The sequence below is a fragment of the Macrobrachium rosenbergii genome, chromosome 54, assembly GCF_040412425.1.
Source record: "Macrobrachium rosenbergii isolate ZJJX-2024 chromosome 54, ASM4041242v1, whole genome shotgun sequence".
Classification (NCBI taxonomy): Eukaryota; Metazoa; Arthropoda; class Malacostraca; order Decapoda; family Palaemonidae; genus Macrobrachium; species Macrobrachium rosenbergii.
This window is the reverse complement of record NC_089794.1, coordinates 20,633,999-20,647,602: the sequence shown is the minus strand read 5'-3', so window position 1 is coordinate 20,647,602 and position 13,604 is coordinate 20,633,999. Positions and strand designations below refer to the sequence as shown.

The 13,604-nt window shown below is 37.9% G+C and overlaps 1 protein-coding gene across 3 annotated transcripts in view; it reads left to right on the top strand.

The window, feature by feature from the left end:
• S6kII (Ribosomal protein S6 kinase II) overlaps nucleotides 1-13,038 on the top strand; it is a 175,663-nt gene extending 162,625 nt beyond the window's left edge. For all 3 annotated transcript variants that reach the window (XM_067097616.1, XM_067097615.1, XM_067097617.1), the window contains 2 exons: nucleotides 3,745-3,905; nucleotides 5,888-13,038. In XM_067097616.1, the coding sequence (XP_066953717.1) occupies nucleotides 3,745-3,905; nucleotides 5,888-5,993 (267 nt within the window). In that variant the 3' untranslated portion in view covers nucleotides 5,994-13,038. The remainder of the gene's footprint in view (nucleotides 1-3,744; nucleotides 3,906-5,887) is intronic.
• The last annotated feature ends 566 nt before the right edge of the window (nucleotides 13,039-13,604 follow it).

Below are 13,604 nucleotides of genomic sequence, written 5' to 3'. Positions count from 1 at the left end.
CCACCCCCTTTCTTTCTTTCGCTCTTCTCACTCCCATTCCCCTTTCTTCCTCCTCCCCTTCCCCTTTCTTCCTCTTCCCCTTCTCCTTTCTTCCTCCTCCCCTTCTTCTTTCTTCCTCTTCCCCTTCTCCTTCCTCTTCCCCTTCCCCTTCTCTCTCCTCCCCTTCCCCTTCTTTCTCCTCCCTTCCCCTTCTTTCTCCTCCCCTTCTCCTTCTTCCTCCTCCCCTTCCCCTTTCTTCCTCCTCCCCTTCCCCTTTCTTCCTCCTCCCCTTCCCCTTTCTTCCTCCTCCCCTTCCCCTTCCTTCTCCTCCCCTTCCCTTCCCCTTCTTTCTCCTCTCCTTCCCCTTTCTTCCTCCCTCTCCCCCTTTCTTCCTCCTCCCCTTCCCCTTTCTTTCCCTCCCACTTTCTTCCTCCCCCTCCCCCTCCCACTTTCTTCCTCTTTTCTTCCCCATCCCCCCCTCTTCCCCCTCACCCTTTCTTCCTCCCTCTCCCCACTTTCTTCTTCTTCCCAAGTCCCTTTTGAAACACTAAGACCGTGACTGGTTTCGCATTATGGCAATAAAAAAAGCAAGGGGAGGTTGGTTTGCCGACTTTTTCTTGTTGGGGGGGGGGATAGGGGCGGAAGAGATCGAGACTTGAGCATTCCCCGTGTGGGTGTATTGCCGTCAGTGCTCCTCAGGCGGTGCACTGTAGGCAGTACTCAAGGTTCTTTGCAGCGTTCCTTCGGCCCCTAAGTGCAACCCTTATCGTCTCCTAACACTTATTTCATCGTGGAACTGCTTTGAGGTTTTCCTCCTGTTGCACCTTTCAAGGCTCTCAGTTTCCATTTCAGCGCTGAGTGACCTCGTAGGTCCCAGTGCTTGGCCTCTGGCCTAGATTCTACTCTGTAAGACTTGAGCATTGAGAGCCCGTTGCTCTTAACAAATATACACTCAGCTGGTGAACAAATATGCACTCAGCTGGTGAACAAATATACACTCAGCTGGTGAACAAATATGCCCTCAGCTGTGAACAAATATACCCTCAGCTGGTGAACAAATATACCCTCAGCTGTGAACAAATATACCCTCAGCTGGTGAACAAATATACCCTCAGCTGTGAACAAATATACACTCAGCTGGTGAACAAATATACCCTCAGCTGTGACCAGATATACATTCAGCTGGTGAAAAAATATACCCTCAGCTGGTGAACAAATATACACTCAGCTGGTGAACAAATATACCCTCAGCTGGTGAACAAATATACACTCAGCTGGTGAACAAATATGCCCTCAGCTGTGAACAAATATACACTCAGCTGGTGAACAAATATACACTCAGCTGGTGAACAAATATACCCTCAGCTGTGAACAAATATACACTCAGCTGGTGAAAAAATATACCCTCAGCTGGTGAACAAATATACCCTCAGCTGTGACCAGATATACACTCAACTGGTGAACAAATATACCCTCAGCTGGTGAACAAATATACCCTCAGCTGGTGACGTAAGCGATACGCTGTAATATTCAGAAGTACTTGAGTAATCGAGTGTCCCCCGCCCCCGCAAGTGTTCTTGCAAATTGCATAGCTGCAGAAGGAATATATATTGCAACTTGGTCGCCATTCGTCACCCGAGTGAGTTACTGAGAAAAGTGTTGCGCTGGACACTTTCTTTACTCACTCACTCGCTTTTTTTTTTTTTTTTTGCTGAGGCATAAAGCAGGTGTGTGTTTTTAATATTTATGAAGATTTTAGGTCGTTTTAGTGGTTTTATTCTGGAAAGACGTTTTATTTACTCTCTCTCTCTCTCTCTCTCTCTCTCTCTCTCTCTCTCTCTCTCTCTCTCTCTCTCTCTCTCTATATATATATTATATATATATATATATATATATATATATATATATATATATATATATATATATATATATATATATATGTCAGTCTGTTCATTCATAACCTCTCTCCCACACTAATATCATGCTTATCAAAGCGCCCCCTCCCCCCTTCCTTCCCCAAGAGAGCCACCCCCACCCCACCCAACTCCTATGACGAATTACACCAGCTCTTCAATCGACAAGTCGAGCAAGGACTCGGACACACGCGAATGACACCACCTCTTCCCATTCCCATTCCCATTCCCCTCCCCCTCTCCCCCAAGAAAAAAATAATGATGATGGATATTAGGAAGAAGAATAAGAAGTAATAAAAAGGATGGTTATGCGTGGGTGGCGATGTACATCCCCCCTCCCCCTGGCACCTTTCCTCCTCCTCCTCCTCCTCCTCCTCCTCCTCCCCAACAAAAGGCAGGAGCAACAGGCAAGGCTGTTTCTTTGACCTTTGAAAGGGACCAGCTGATTTTGACGTGAAAAATTGATGAAGGTTGACTGGACTAAGAACCAGTGGTTGGGGGAGGGTGGGGTAGAGTTAGGAAGGGTTGAAGCCCCCCTCCTCTCTCTCTCTCTCTCTCTCTCTCTCTCTCTCTCTCTCTCTCTCTCTCTCTCTCTCTCTCTCTCTCTCTCATGTAGCGTACATATCCCCGCAGCTTATTACAATACTCTTGTGAGGGAATTTTGTTACAATGCTACCTACGTATTGTTAGTGGCAGTTTATGGCGGTAATTATCTTAAAGGAATTTGTTGTATTGTTATATATAATGCCGTTAGAGAAGTTTATTGTTATACTTACAGTGAATGAGTCTATTTTTATATTTTTGGTAGTAAAGGAATTCAATATAGTGCTGTTGTTGGAGGAATTTAGAGTTGTTACTCTTGTTAGGCAGTGATGTTGCTTTTGTTATGGATAAGGGATTGTATGATGAGGTAAATCAGTTATGATAGCGCTTTTGTTAAAGGAATTTTTTTTTTTGCTAATGGTGTTTATTAAACATTCTGGAGAGTAGTTAAATCCTGATACTGTTGGATTTAATGAAAGTAATTCGTCTCAGTGCGGTGAAGATTTCATTCTAATTCCTTCAGTAAATTATATGATGTTTTGTCGTTAAGAAAAAATATATGCCTGTTGTTTTGCCTCTTATTTTTCACCGAGGTCAGGTTGAAATTGGATCATTCTAATAAAAGGAATTTAGTGTGATACTTTTGCGCAGTTCCTTTATTTAGGAAGATAATTTCTTGGTTTACAATCTGTGAATAACATTAATTTCCTTTAATTGTTTGAGATAAGTTATTATTATTATTATTATTCTGAAGATGAACTCTGTTCTTATGGAACAAGCCCACCAAAGGGGCCACTGACTTGAAATTCAAGTTTCCAAAGAATGTGGTGTTCATTAGAAAGAAGTAACAGAAGGTAATGGGAGATATTAATGTGATTATTGTATTATTAATGTAATTATTGTTAAAACAAAAGCATCATTAAAATGCCCCCAGAAGTAGCCACTGGTTGAATGTGGTGTATTTTATCTATTCATTCACCTCATCAACAAGAGGGCCCAGGTTCCATTCCTCTGTGAAACTTAACAGTACCTTTCGTTTTTTATGTATTTCCGATTACCTCTTCTTACTTCTTCCTAATGAACACCATAATATTCTTTGGAAGCTTGAATTTCAAGTCAGTGGCCCCTTTGGTGGGCTTGTTCCTTATGAATAGGTTTCATCTTCTCAATAATAATAATAATAATAATATAATAATAATAGTAATATTGACCCCTAGCAATCACACTGAGTAGGTCGCGATCAGGCCGGATAAGAGTATGGGGCCAGCAACCTCATCCCAAATAACATGTTTCCGTTTCCCCCCCGCAGGATTTGGTAACGAGGATGCTCCACGTTGACCCTGGCCAAAGGCTGACCGCAGGTCAAGTAGCGTCCCATCCGTGGCTCATACACAGAGAGGCCCTTCCGAATCTGCGCCTCCTCCTACAGGATGCCTCACTGGTCAAGGGGGCCATTTCTGCAACTTACAGGTACGTGGTGTTGCCCTCCTTCAGTTCCCAAGCAGATATTATTGTATAATTGTGGCGTTGTGACTGAATGCAGGGCTGTGTTGTTTACAGTCAGTTTTTGTCATTTTTGACAGTCTGGTTGGCCCCTAAAGGATATATGTAGGTATTTGCTGTTTCCCTCTGAAGGTATACATAGTATACATAGAGCCTTTGATTACACAGCTAATATATATATATATATATATATATATATATATATATATATATATATATATATATATATATATATATATATATATATATAATACTATTATCCTCACAAATATTAATGTAAATCGAATTCGTTTTACTTAGGAGTAACTGCTCGCGCTCTGGGATATTATAATTGTTAAGTGCATCTGTCTCGGCCAGCATTCGAACCTGTGCCCTTTGGCATAGATGCAGTATTAGGCAGTAAGCTTACCCATTCAGATAGAGAGAGAGAGAGAGAGAGAGATATGGATAAGTCAGTTGTCTTTATCATTGTCCTTAAAACAAATGGCACAGATGCACTTATCAGTTATTATTTCCCCTGGGTGTTAGTTATTCCCAAGGCGATGTGATTTTGATGTTAAGTGATATTTGTGGTTTAATATATTTACACCCATATTTAAGTTGCTTTCATAACATTGTTTCTTTTCAAACAAGATGCTCTCCCAGAATAAAATCATAATAACTGTTATCGTTCTAAATTTGCAAACATTTCTTTGGAGCAAGCCAACAAGGTCTTTTACCTTACAAAAGCAAGCAGTCCATAGAATGAGGTGCCCATTTGTGGAAAAAAAAACAGGCTACAACTAATTCATATTGCACACTAAATGGGATAAAGGAAGGCTGTGGTGTATGACACTTATGTAGAGTTACAGAATAACCCAAAATAACAAGCATCAACAGACAAGCTGCAAGAAAGTCTGTTCCAAAAATTATGGGAATGAAATACTTCTGGTACGTGGCTTGGCTGTGAATGTAGACCTGTCTAGGGAGCAGAATTTGCTATGGTTAAGATGTAGGTGCTAAATTCATTGATTGAGTTCTCTATTGGACTGAATTCTGGAGAGGGGTTTGACAAGATGTCTTCTGGGCAGTTTTGTCGAATAGGTGAAGAACCCATGAGTCTACTGCCATCCAGACAGAAAAAAAGGCATTCCTAAAATGGTGGGCTAAGTATTTGAAGCATATCGAGATAACATCACCATCTCTGTAGATGTAAGACCTTGTTGCTTGCAGCAGTAGGCGATGTTACTTCAACTGCTGCACAGAAATGCAGTTGAAAAGCCTCTGTGTGTGAGACGAAGTATCGTCATGAATTGCAGTGTGACCCCTTCACAGAGAATAACGGAATGAGAGCACAATTCAAGATTTGCTAATCAGTTGGGTCGGAGTTTTGTTGCAGATCTGTTGAAGTAACTTAAGAGTGGCAGCTGTCAGGAAGAGGAATGACAAATAAAGGCCTGAATGACTGTTTGAAGAGTTAAGCTCTGTTGTTTGAGTTGGATAGTAGCCACCATTAGCCTGTAGGCTCAAGTTGTACTTTAAACTGTGTGGAGCGTGAAATGATGGCCAACCAGTCACTCTCGTGTAGTGCATGTTGCGTAGACCTAAGGATAAGCTCATAGGCTCAAGTTGTACTTTAAACTGTGTGGAGCGTGAAATGATGGCCAACCAGTCACTCTCGTGTAGTGCATGTTGCGTAGACCTAAGGATAAGCTCATAGGTTTAAGTTGTACTTTAAACTGTATGGAGCATAAAGTGATGGATAACCATTCTCGCTCATGTAGTGCAGGCGTAAGGTAGGTATGAGGTTACTTGAAACAAGGACCTGGTAATGGCTCCAGAGTAAGTGAAAGCACCACACGGTGAGAAGATTGAACGAGATATTGTACTAAGGAATAAGTGTAAGCAAGAAGAAGAATAAACTGACAATGAATGACGCGCCCTTTCTCTCTCTCTCCCTCTCCCCACAGAGCCATCAACCACACTCCACGCGCGCCAAACCTAGGCCCAGTGGCGTCCTCCGCCCTGGCCCGGCGTCGTGGGAAATCTAGACCCAAGTCGTCCACGGAGGTCTGACATCCGGCTGCCGGCCACACGTCCTCGCAGCCCTACCCTCTAGATCATCACCACCACCACCTTCATCGTCACCATCATTCTCATCACCACCATCAGGATACGACTGCAACTGCCTCCACCTCTACTATTACCCCTCCCCCTCCCCCCGTCGGTATGGACCAAGCCTTCTTCTCCTCCTCCTCCCAGTCTGACGAACAGAATCAAAGCCTGCTCTCCCAGCTGACCCTGGCGTCGCTGCAGGAGTCCCTTCAGGAGCCCATGGTACTCAGTCCCGCCAAGGACATTAGCCCCTTCACCTTCAGCTTCGAGGGGCTCAGCCCCCTGACCTTCAACCCGCAGATTACGAGCACGTCCTCCGTCAGTAGTGACGTCGGTAGCTGCGGCGGGGGCGGGGGCGGCGGCGGTGGCGTTGCTGCTCCTGTGTCGAGCCACAAAGCGCAGGAGCAGAAACAGCAAAAACAGCAACCGCAGCAGCAGCAGCAGCAGGAGACTGCTCAGGAACAGCAGCAGCAGCAGCAACAACAGCAGCAGCAGCAACAGCAACAAAGCGGAAGAGTGAGCAAACCGCGGCGCAGATCACATCGCCGTCAGCGTCGCCGTCGCCGCGTGACCTCAACGGCCAGCTAAGGTAGCAGCAGCAGAAGCAGCCCTTGCAACCCCCACCCACCCACCCACCCCTAAAGAAAGAGTATCTCCAGGAACACCTACTACAACATTGAAAGAGATTTCATCAGCCGAGCTGTAGGAAACATAATTAGTAATTAACTGAATGACAGTGCAATTATTTATTGTTAACTGAAAGAGAATATTGTAAAAAAATGAAACTGTTTCTTCAGTCGAGGTTCAGTCACAGGAAGTGTAAAACGGAACAAAACCAAAACCGTGAATGAGTACTACCGTCTTTTTTATGAATGAACACTACCGTCTTCTCTCTAATGAATGAAGCGTAGTCGACTTACTCTCGGTCGTATTTCCTTCATGAATGGACGTGAGCCCTTCTTCCTCTCCCTATTTTATCATCAGGTCCGTTGCCTAAAACCAGCAATCAAAGTATGTGATGTTCGGTGAGCCAATCAGAACGCTGTAATGATAACGGTAGAGTAATGGTTATTTCTTAAGGTTTATGCGCGCGCATAGTCAGTCTTTAACAGGACAGGTAGGTGTGTGTTAGGGAGATGTATTAAATGATAAAAATTTCCTTCAGGCCAGTCGGGGAAGGTCAATAAAAATGCATTTTCTGGAGATGAAAATGATTAAAATGCCATTTCATTTAATAAATTATTAATGTTTAGAATACATTTTCTGGAGATGAAAATTATTAAAATGCCATTTCATTTAATAAATTATTAATGTTTAGAATACATTTTCTGGAGATGAAAATTATTAAAATTCCTTTTTTTTTAATTATAAATGTTTAAAATGCATTTTCTGGAGGTGAAAATGATTAAAATACCCATTTTGCTATATCTATGGTAGACGTTTAAAATACGGTTTTCCCGGATAAGACAATGACTGAAATGCCTCTTTTTTATATATAATAAATTTTTTAAATACATTTTTCCACCCAAAATGTTTTTAGATGGTTCAGTCCGAAAGCTTATTACTGTAAGGAAATTTTGGAGTATAAAATGCATTTTTGTTGGTTTCGGGGAGACAAAATTGAGTGCGGTCAAAGTGGAATTTAGTCAAAATATGTCTGACCTAACAACACCAATTAACCCCCCCTCCCCTCCTCCCCCTCCCTCTCCCACACCCCAACCCCAAATTGACCAACTGCAAAGAATAAGAAGAAGGAGAAGAAGAAGAAGAAGAAGAGAGAGAGAGAGAGATATGGAGATTTTGGTCAAACGCACCCACTTCCGGTTCTTCGTGGAGGGTGCCACGCCGTAAGATAATTATTTTTTATAAATCAACGGTCCAGTGTCTTGTTTTTTCGTGTGGGTTTAAATGTTGAAAAATAAAAATTCCGTTTTTAGGATTTATATATATATCTATATCTCGTATAGTCTGTCCATTCAGCAGTGGTGTTGGATTATCAAACAAAAAAAGATTTTCGAGGTTTTTCAGGACCAGAGCTTTCGAAATTTGCGTTCAGGAATCTGATTGTTCTCGTGCGATAGGCAAACAGCTGATGTTTGAATTGATATATACACTAAGTGATGCTAAAATGGTCATTTATTTAGACGCCCCTGTTTCCAAAAATCTAAATTTTCAAGTCAAAATAAAATTTTGTCGTGTTAAATTCTTCAGCTAAAAACAATGAAATGCCTCCTTTGTAAAATTATTTTTTCCAAAGTACCCTAATTGTAACTTTTAACAATAATAAAAAATTGTCAAATTATTCTGTATTTTAAATATTAAGAAAATTTCTGTATTTTTTTCTCTGGCGCATGAAAAAAAAAATTGATGATTTTTCCAACTTGATATAAAATTTCCTGATGCAGAGATGTTCAATATTTGTAGAACGGAAAGCGTTGTTAATGTGTGTGTTTGTGTGTATGTGATTTCGTACACTTTCAAGTCTGTGCATGTGATACAAACAAGGGCATAATTTAGATGTACAAGATTGTCATTTTCACTGACAATATTCGGCCATTTAAATGACAATATCCTGTCACTGACGTGACAGCTCTCCATTTTATTTCAGTGACAGCCCTGCTGTCATTCACGCGACCGCTTCTCGTCACTTGGATGATTGACACTCGAAGCTATTCAAGTGACGACATTCCGGGAAGTCGAGAGTGACCGTTCTGTCATTTGAATAACAATCATTTGTCATTTATAATGACACTGTGGGGGGGAAAAATTTTTAAGTATAAGACTCATGTTACACATTTTCCGATATTTTTTTTTTGTCATAATGTTGGTGGAGCTCATTATTTCTCGAAGTTGTGTGTGTGTGTGTCTGTCTGTCTGTACGTCTGCTAAACTCATTCTAAAAGTCGGTTTTCATGGGTAGACTTGATTGATGGCATAAGATGGGCACAAATGTGGCTTTTGTCGGATGCCCCACTGAAGAAAGAGAAAACTTTAAAAGTATTGATAAACGTCATATAAAAATTAATGGAATGCGTAAAGTATGAAGTCATATATAAGTACGAGATTTGTTTAGTCATATTTTTTAAAAATAAATCAGTACTTTGAAATAGGATTTTATAGATAATTTAGTTTTTATGTTGAACATGCCGTGTATGATAACTCTCCATCAATAAAGCAGAATGCTATTGATCTCAAATGCCTTCATGCAATGTGCGGTTTACATTCAAGTTTTGAATGTTTTAAAATTATTTTCAAAATTGGCATGAAGCAAGATTTTGTTATCTAAAGGTTCTCAGTATTTTTTATAGACCAAGTGTCACAGTTTTGATTTTTTGTTAAATATTTCATAATTTTTTTGCTAAATATTTCATAATTTTTATTTTTTGCGAAATATCTCATAATTTTTTTTTTGCTAAATATTTCATAATTTTTGTTTGCTAAATATTACACAAATTTAACTTCAACACAAAGTCATTCATAGCGAAGTCAAGAAATTATTTTTATAATCATAAGACGTATTCATTTTTGCCAATTCAAACTTCGTAGATGTGTTCAGAACCTCGTGTTAGCACCTCGTGTTAGCAAGTGTTTTTATTCAAAGGTACAGAAAATCTTGAAAGCCATATGTTGAAATTTTTATTGATCAAAACATCATCAGTTATAGCCAAATCTTGATGAGGTCAGGCGGAATTTTCATTGTCCCAAAATTTAGGAGGGGTTGCCATGTAGTTGATTATTAATTAAATTTTATTTAGTTTCCACTCGGTGGCGTGGTAAGACTGAATAATAATAATAATAATAATAATAATAATAATAATAATAATAATTTCTATCACCGCTGTCATTCGATAAATGTCATCATTTGTACCCTATTTTTAACATTTTGCAAAAATATGTGTGAGAGAGAGAGAGAGAGAGAGAGAGAGAGAGAGAGAGAGAGAGAGGAATAATAAGGAATATTGTATTGCCTTATTTTCTCTATAAGAGATATGTTAGTGATTGTTTTGAATCTGTTTTTAAACAAAAACAAGAATTTTGTGAAGCATTACATGTAAGATGTATTATATTTACTGAGAGGACCACAGTTAAATGAAAACGGTATTAAACCAGTACGTATTCCTGTGCTGTAAAACTATTTACCTGTATAGGACCTGTAAAAAAAAGCCATACACCTGTATAGGAGAGTGGAAATACTGATTTCGTGTTAATCTTAATAATATATACGGCATACATTATTAGTGATGTGTCTACGCCTTAATATTATTTTGTAATATTTCGTTGTTACCTGTAAATATTTAGGGAAGAGTAAAAGTATTAAAGGATGGCTTTTTTTAGTAAAATGAAAAAAATATACTTGCCATTTGTCATTGTTCCATAATAAGTCGTGTGACTGAGATGTTGAATATAATGGAGTTTTTTTTTTTTATTTTATTTTTTTTTTTTTGGTAGGGAGTTTTGATTGTAATGTTGTAAAAAATAAATTTTATAGTCAACAGTATACATGAGACGAAGCTTACAAGGTGCAATTCTTCCTATTAAAAAAAACCCTCTCCCCCTCCCCATTTACCTACGCTTGTATACCTCCCCCAACCCCCCCAACCCCTCTCCATGCAACAGTGTTAGATTGGGATTTTGAAATGATGAGAAAAGGCAGAAACCTAATATATATATTTTTTGTCAGTTTTATTATTGTAAAAGTTTTTTTTCTCTGAGTATAAATAACTATATTTTTTCATACGTTTTTTTTTATATATGTGCAAATGCATTGCATAACTTTTCATTCACTTCTTGCCCAAGGTCTGTGTGTTCGATCATATTTCCTCTGTTCCTGTGAATTTTTTGTTTTAGGGAAATACTTTGTAATATATATATTTTTTTTTAGTTCTGTATTTGTTCTCAGTGAAATTTCTTGTTAATCGTAGGCTTAAATGGTGCTTCCTCTGATAAAACTGAAGTCACTAGTATAGTAAGAATTAATTTTTAAAAAGGCAGTGGCTTTTCCTCGTCAAACTGACTTGTGTATTGGGCAGTCATTCCCTTAAAACTGACTTGTGTATAAGGCAGAGACTTTTGCATACATACTACCTTATATGAAAGGCCATAATACCACGTGAAACCGAATTGTACATAAGGCAGTGACTCTGTGAATTGACTTTTCTAAAAGGCAGTTTTAAATGATACACTATCTTGCGTATAAGGCAGTAATTCCTCTTAGAATGGCCTTCAAAAAAAAAAAAGTTTTTCTTAATATGCTGACTTGTATATAAGGCAGTGGCCCTTTGAAATTGACTGTCATGAAAGGCAGTTTTAAACAGTGTACTCACTCGAATGAAAGGCAGTAATTGCTCTTAACAACACTGTTATAACAGGATGGTTTTCAGTGATATACTGACTTGTATATAAGGCAGTGACCGACTTGTACTGGGTTGTACATGAGGCAGTAATTCATGGCAAATTGGCCTTTATAAAAGGCAGTTTTTTCTCACACACTCAATTGTGTGTAAGGCAGTGATTCATCAGAAACTGACTTGTAAAAAAGGCAGTTTTCCTGACACTGGCTCACTGTACAGGGTAGTGTTATCATCATAGGTTACCTTATGTAAAAGTCAGCTATTTCTCAAATTTAGTTTTTATTCATAAAAGGCAGTTTTTGTTTGATATTTGCCATGCAAAAGGCAAGGACGACTTCATATAAGCCAGTTATTGCTCAGTTATTTCTAAAACTGGCTTATATATAAGGCAGTTATTTTTAATGACCAAATCTTGATATGTTAACTGTGAAACTGGCTTATATAAAAGGCAGTTGTTACCTTTTGAAATTAGCTTATATGAAAGCAGTTGTTATTTGTGACACTGACATATAAAAGGCAAGTTTTAATTTTGAAATTGGCTTGTATGAAGGGCAGGTTTCAATTTTGAAAATGACTAATATAAAGGCCAGGTTTCAGTTTCGAAAATGACTTACATAAAGGGCAGGTTTCAGTTTTGAAACCGACTTATATAAAGGGCAGTCATGTTTGAAACTGGCTTATGTAAAAGGCAGGTTTCAATTTTGAAACTGACTTATATAAAAGGCAAGCTTCAACTTTGAAACTGACTTATATAAAAGGCAAGTTTCAAACTTGAAACTGACTTCTATAAAGGGCAAGTTTCAATTTTGAAACTGACTTGTTATGTTTGAAACTGGCTTGTGTAAAAGGCAGGTTTCAATTTTGAAACTGACTTATACAAAAGGCAAGTTTCAAACTTGAACCTGACTTCTATAAAGGGCAGTGGTTAGGTGCGAAATTGACTTATGTAAAGGGCAGTTGTTATTGGAGAAACTGGCTTGTATAAAGGGCACGTTTTAAATGATGAAACTGACTTATATAAAGGGCAGTTGTTGATTGTGAAACTGACTTATATAAAAGGCAGTTTAATTCCCCTTCATTCCCTCCCTTCCTCTTAGTTATCTCCTTTGGGAGAAGACGTTGCAGTTTGTATGTTTGTGTGTTCGTATGTGCGTATGTGCTGTGTATGCCTTTTGAGGCCATGTAACTTTTAATAATGCTGTTTCTTCTGAAAAAGAGAGAAAGAGAAAGAGAGAAGTAGGGAGGGAAGAGAGAGAGAGATTGATAAAAGAGAAACAGAGACATAATAATGAAATAATATTATTTAAGAAGCTTTTCTCATATGTTAAAATGACATTGCAGGTGCCTATTTGTATTTTTTGAAAAAAATAAAATAAACTGCCGATATTTTTTCCTTGTAGTTATGTATACGAAGATTAACAACAGTACAGTTATTAAAATTTTATTCATTATTATTATTATTATTATTATTATTATTATTATTATTATTATTATTATTATTATTATTATTATTCATGCCTTGATCTCCACAACTTTCAGTCTCATTCTAAGCATCTGCTGTTGACATTTGTCATTATTTTCATTTTTACTGTTGCAAATATTTAAAAAAAGGAAAAAATGTACTGTTTAAGTTCCAAATAAAAGTAATTCTTGCACTGGTGTGTTTCTAACCCCCGGTTCCTTGGTTACGTTGGTCTTAGATGTCTGCATCAATAACCTAGATGTTTATATTATATATATATATATATATATATATATATATATATATATATATATATATATATACAGTATTGTATGTATGTATATATATAATTATAATTTTGTATGTGTATTTCTTAAATATATATATATATATATATATATATATATATATATATATATATATATATATATATATATATATATATTTAAGAAATACATATATATACTGTATATATATATATGTATGTATGTATATAATGGTATTTGTATTTTTCCATTATTATATAGTAGAATGTCACAATTTTGAAAGAAAGAGGAAAAGATGAGAAAAAGAAACGGGTCACACGTAAGCAAAGTAAATTGATAAAGAAAAGTGCAAAGTGAAAACGGAAGCAGGTAGAGAATTCCTTCTACAATATACCAGAAGAGAGAGAGAAAAAAAAACTTCGTCAAGCAGAGAGCGTAACCTTCCCACAGTCAACAGTGAAGGAATGGATGGATTTCTCAAAGATCAGTGAAA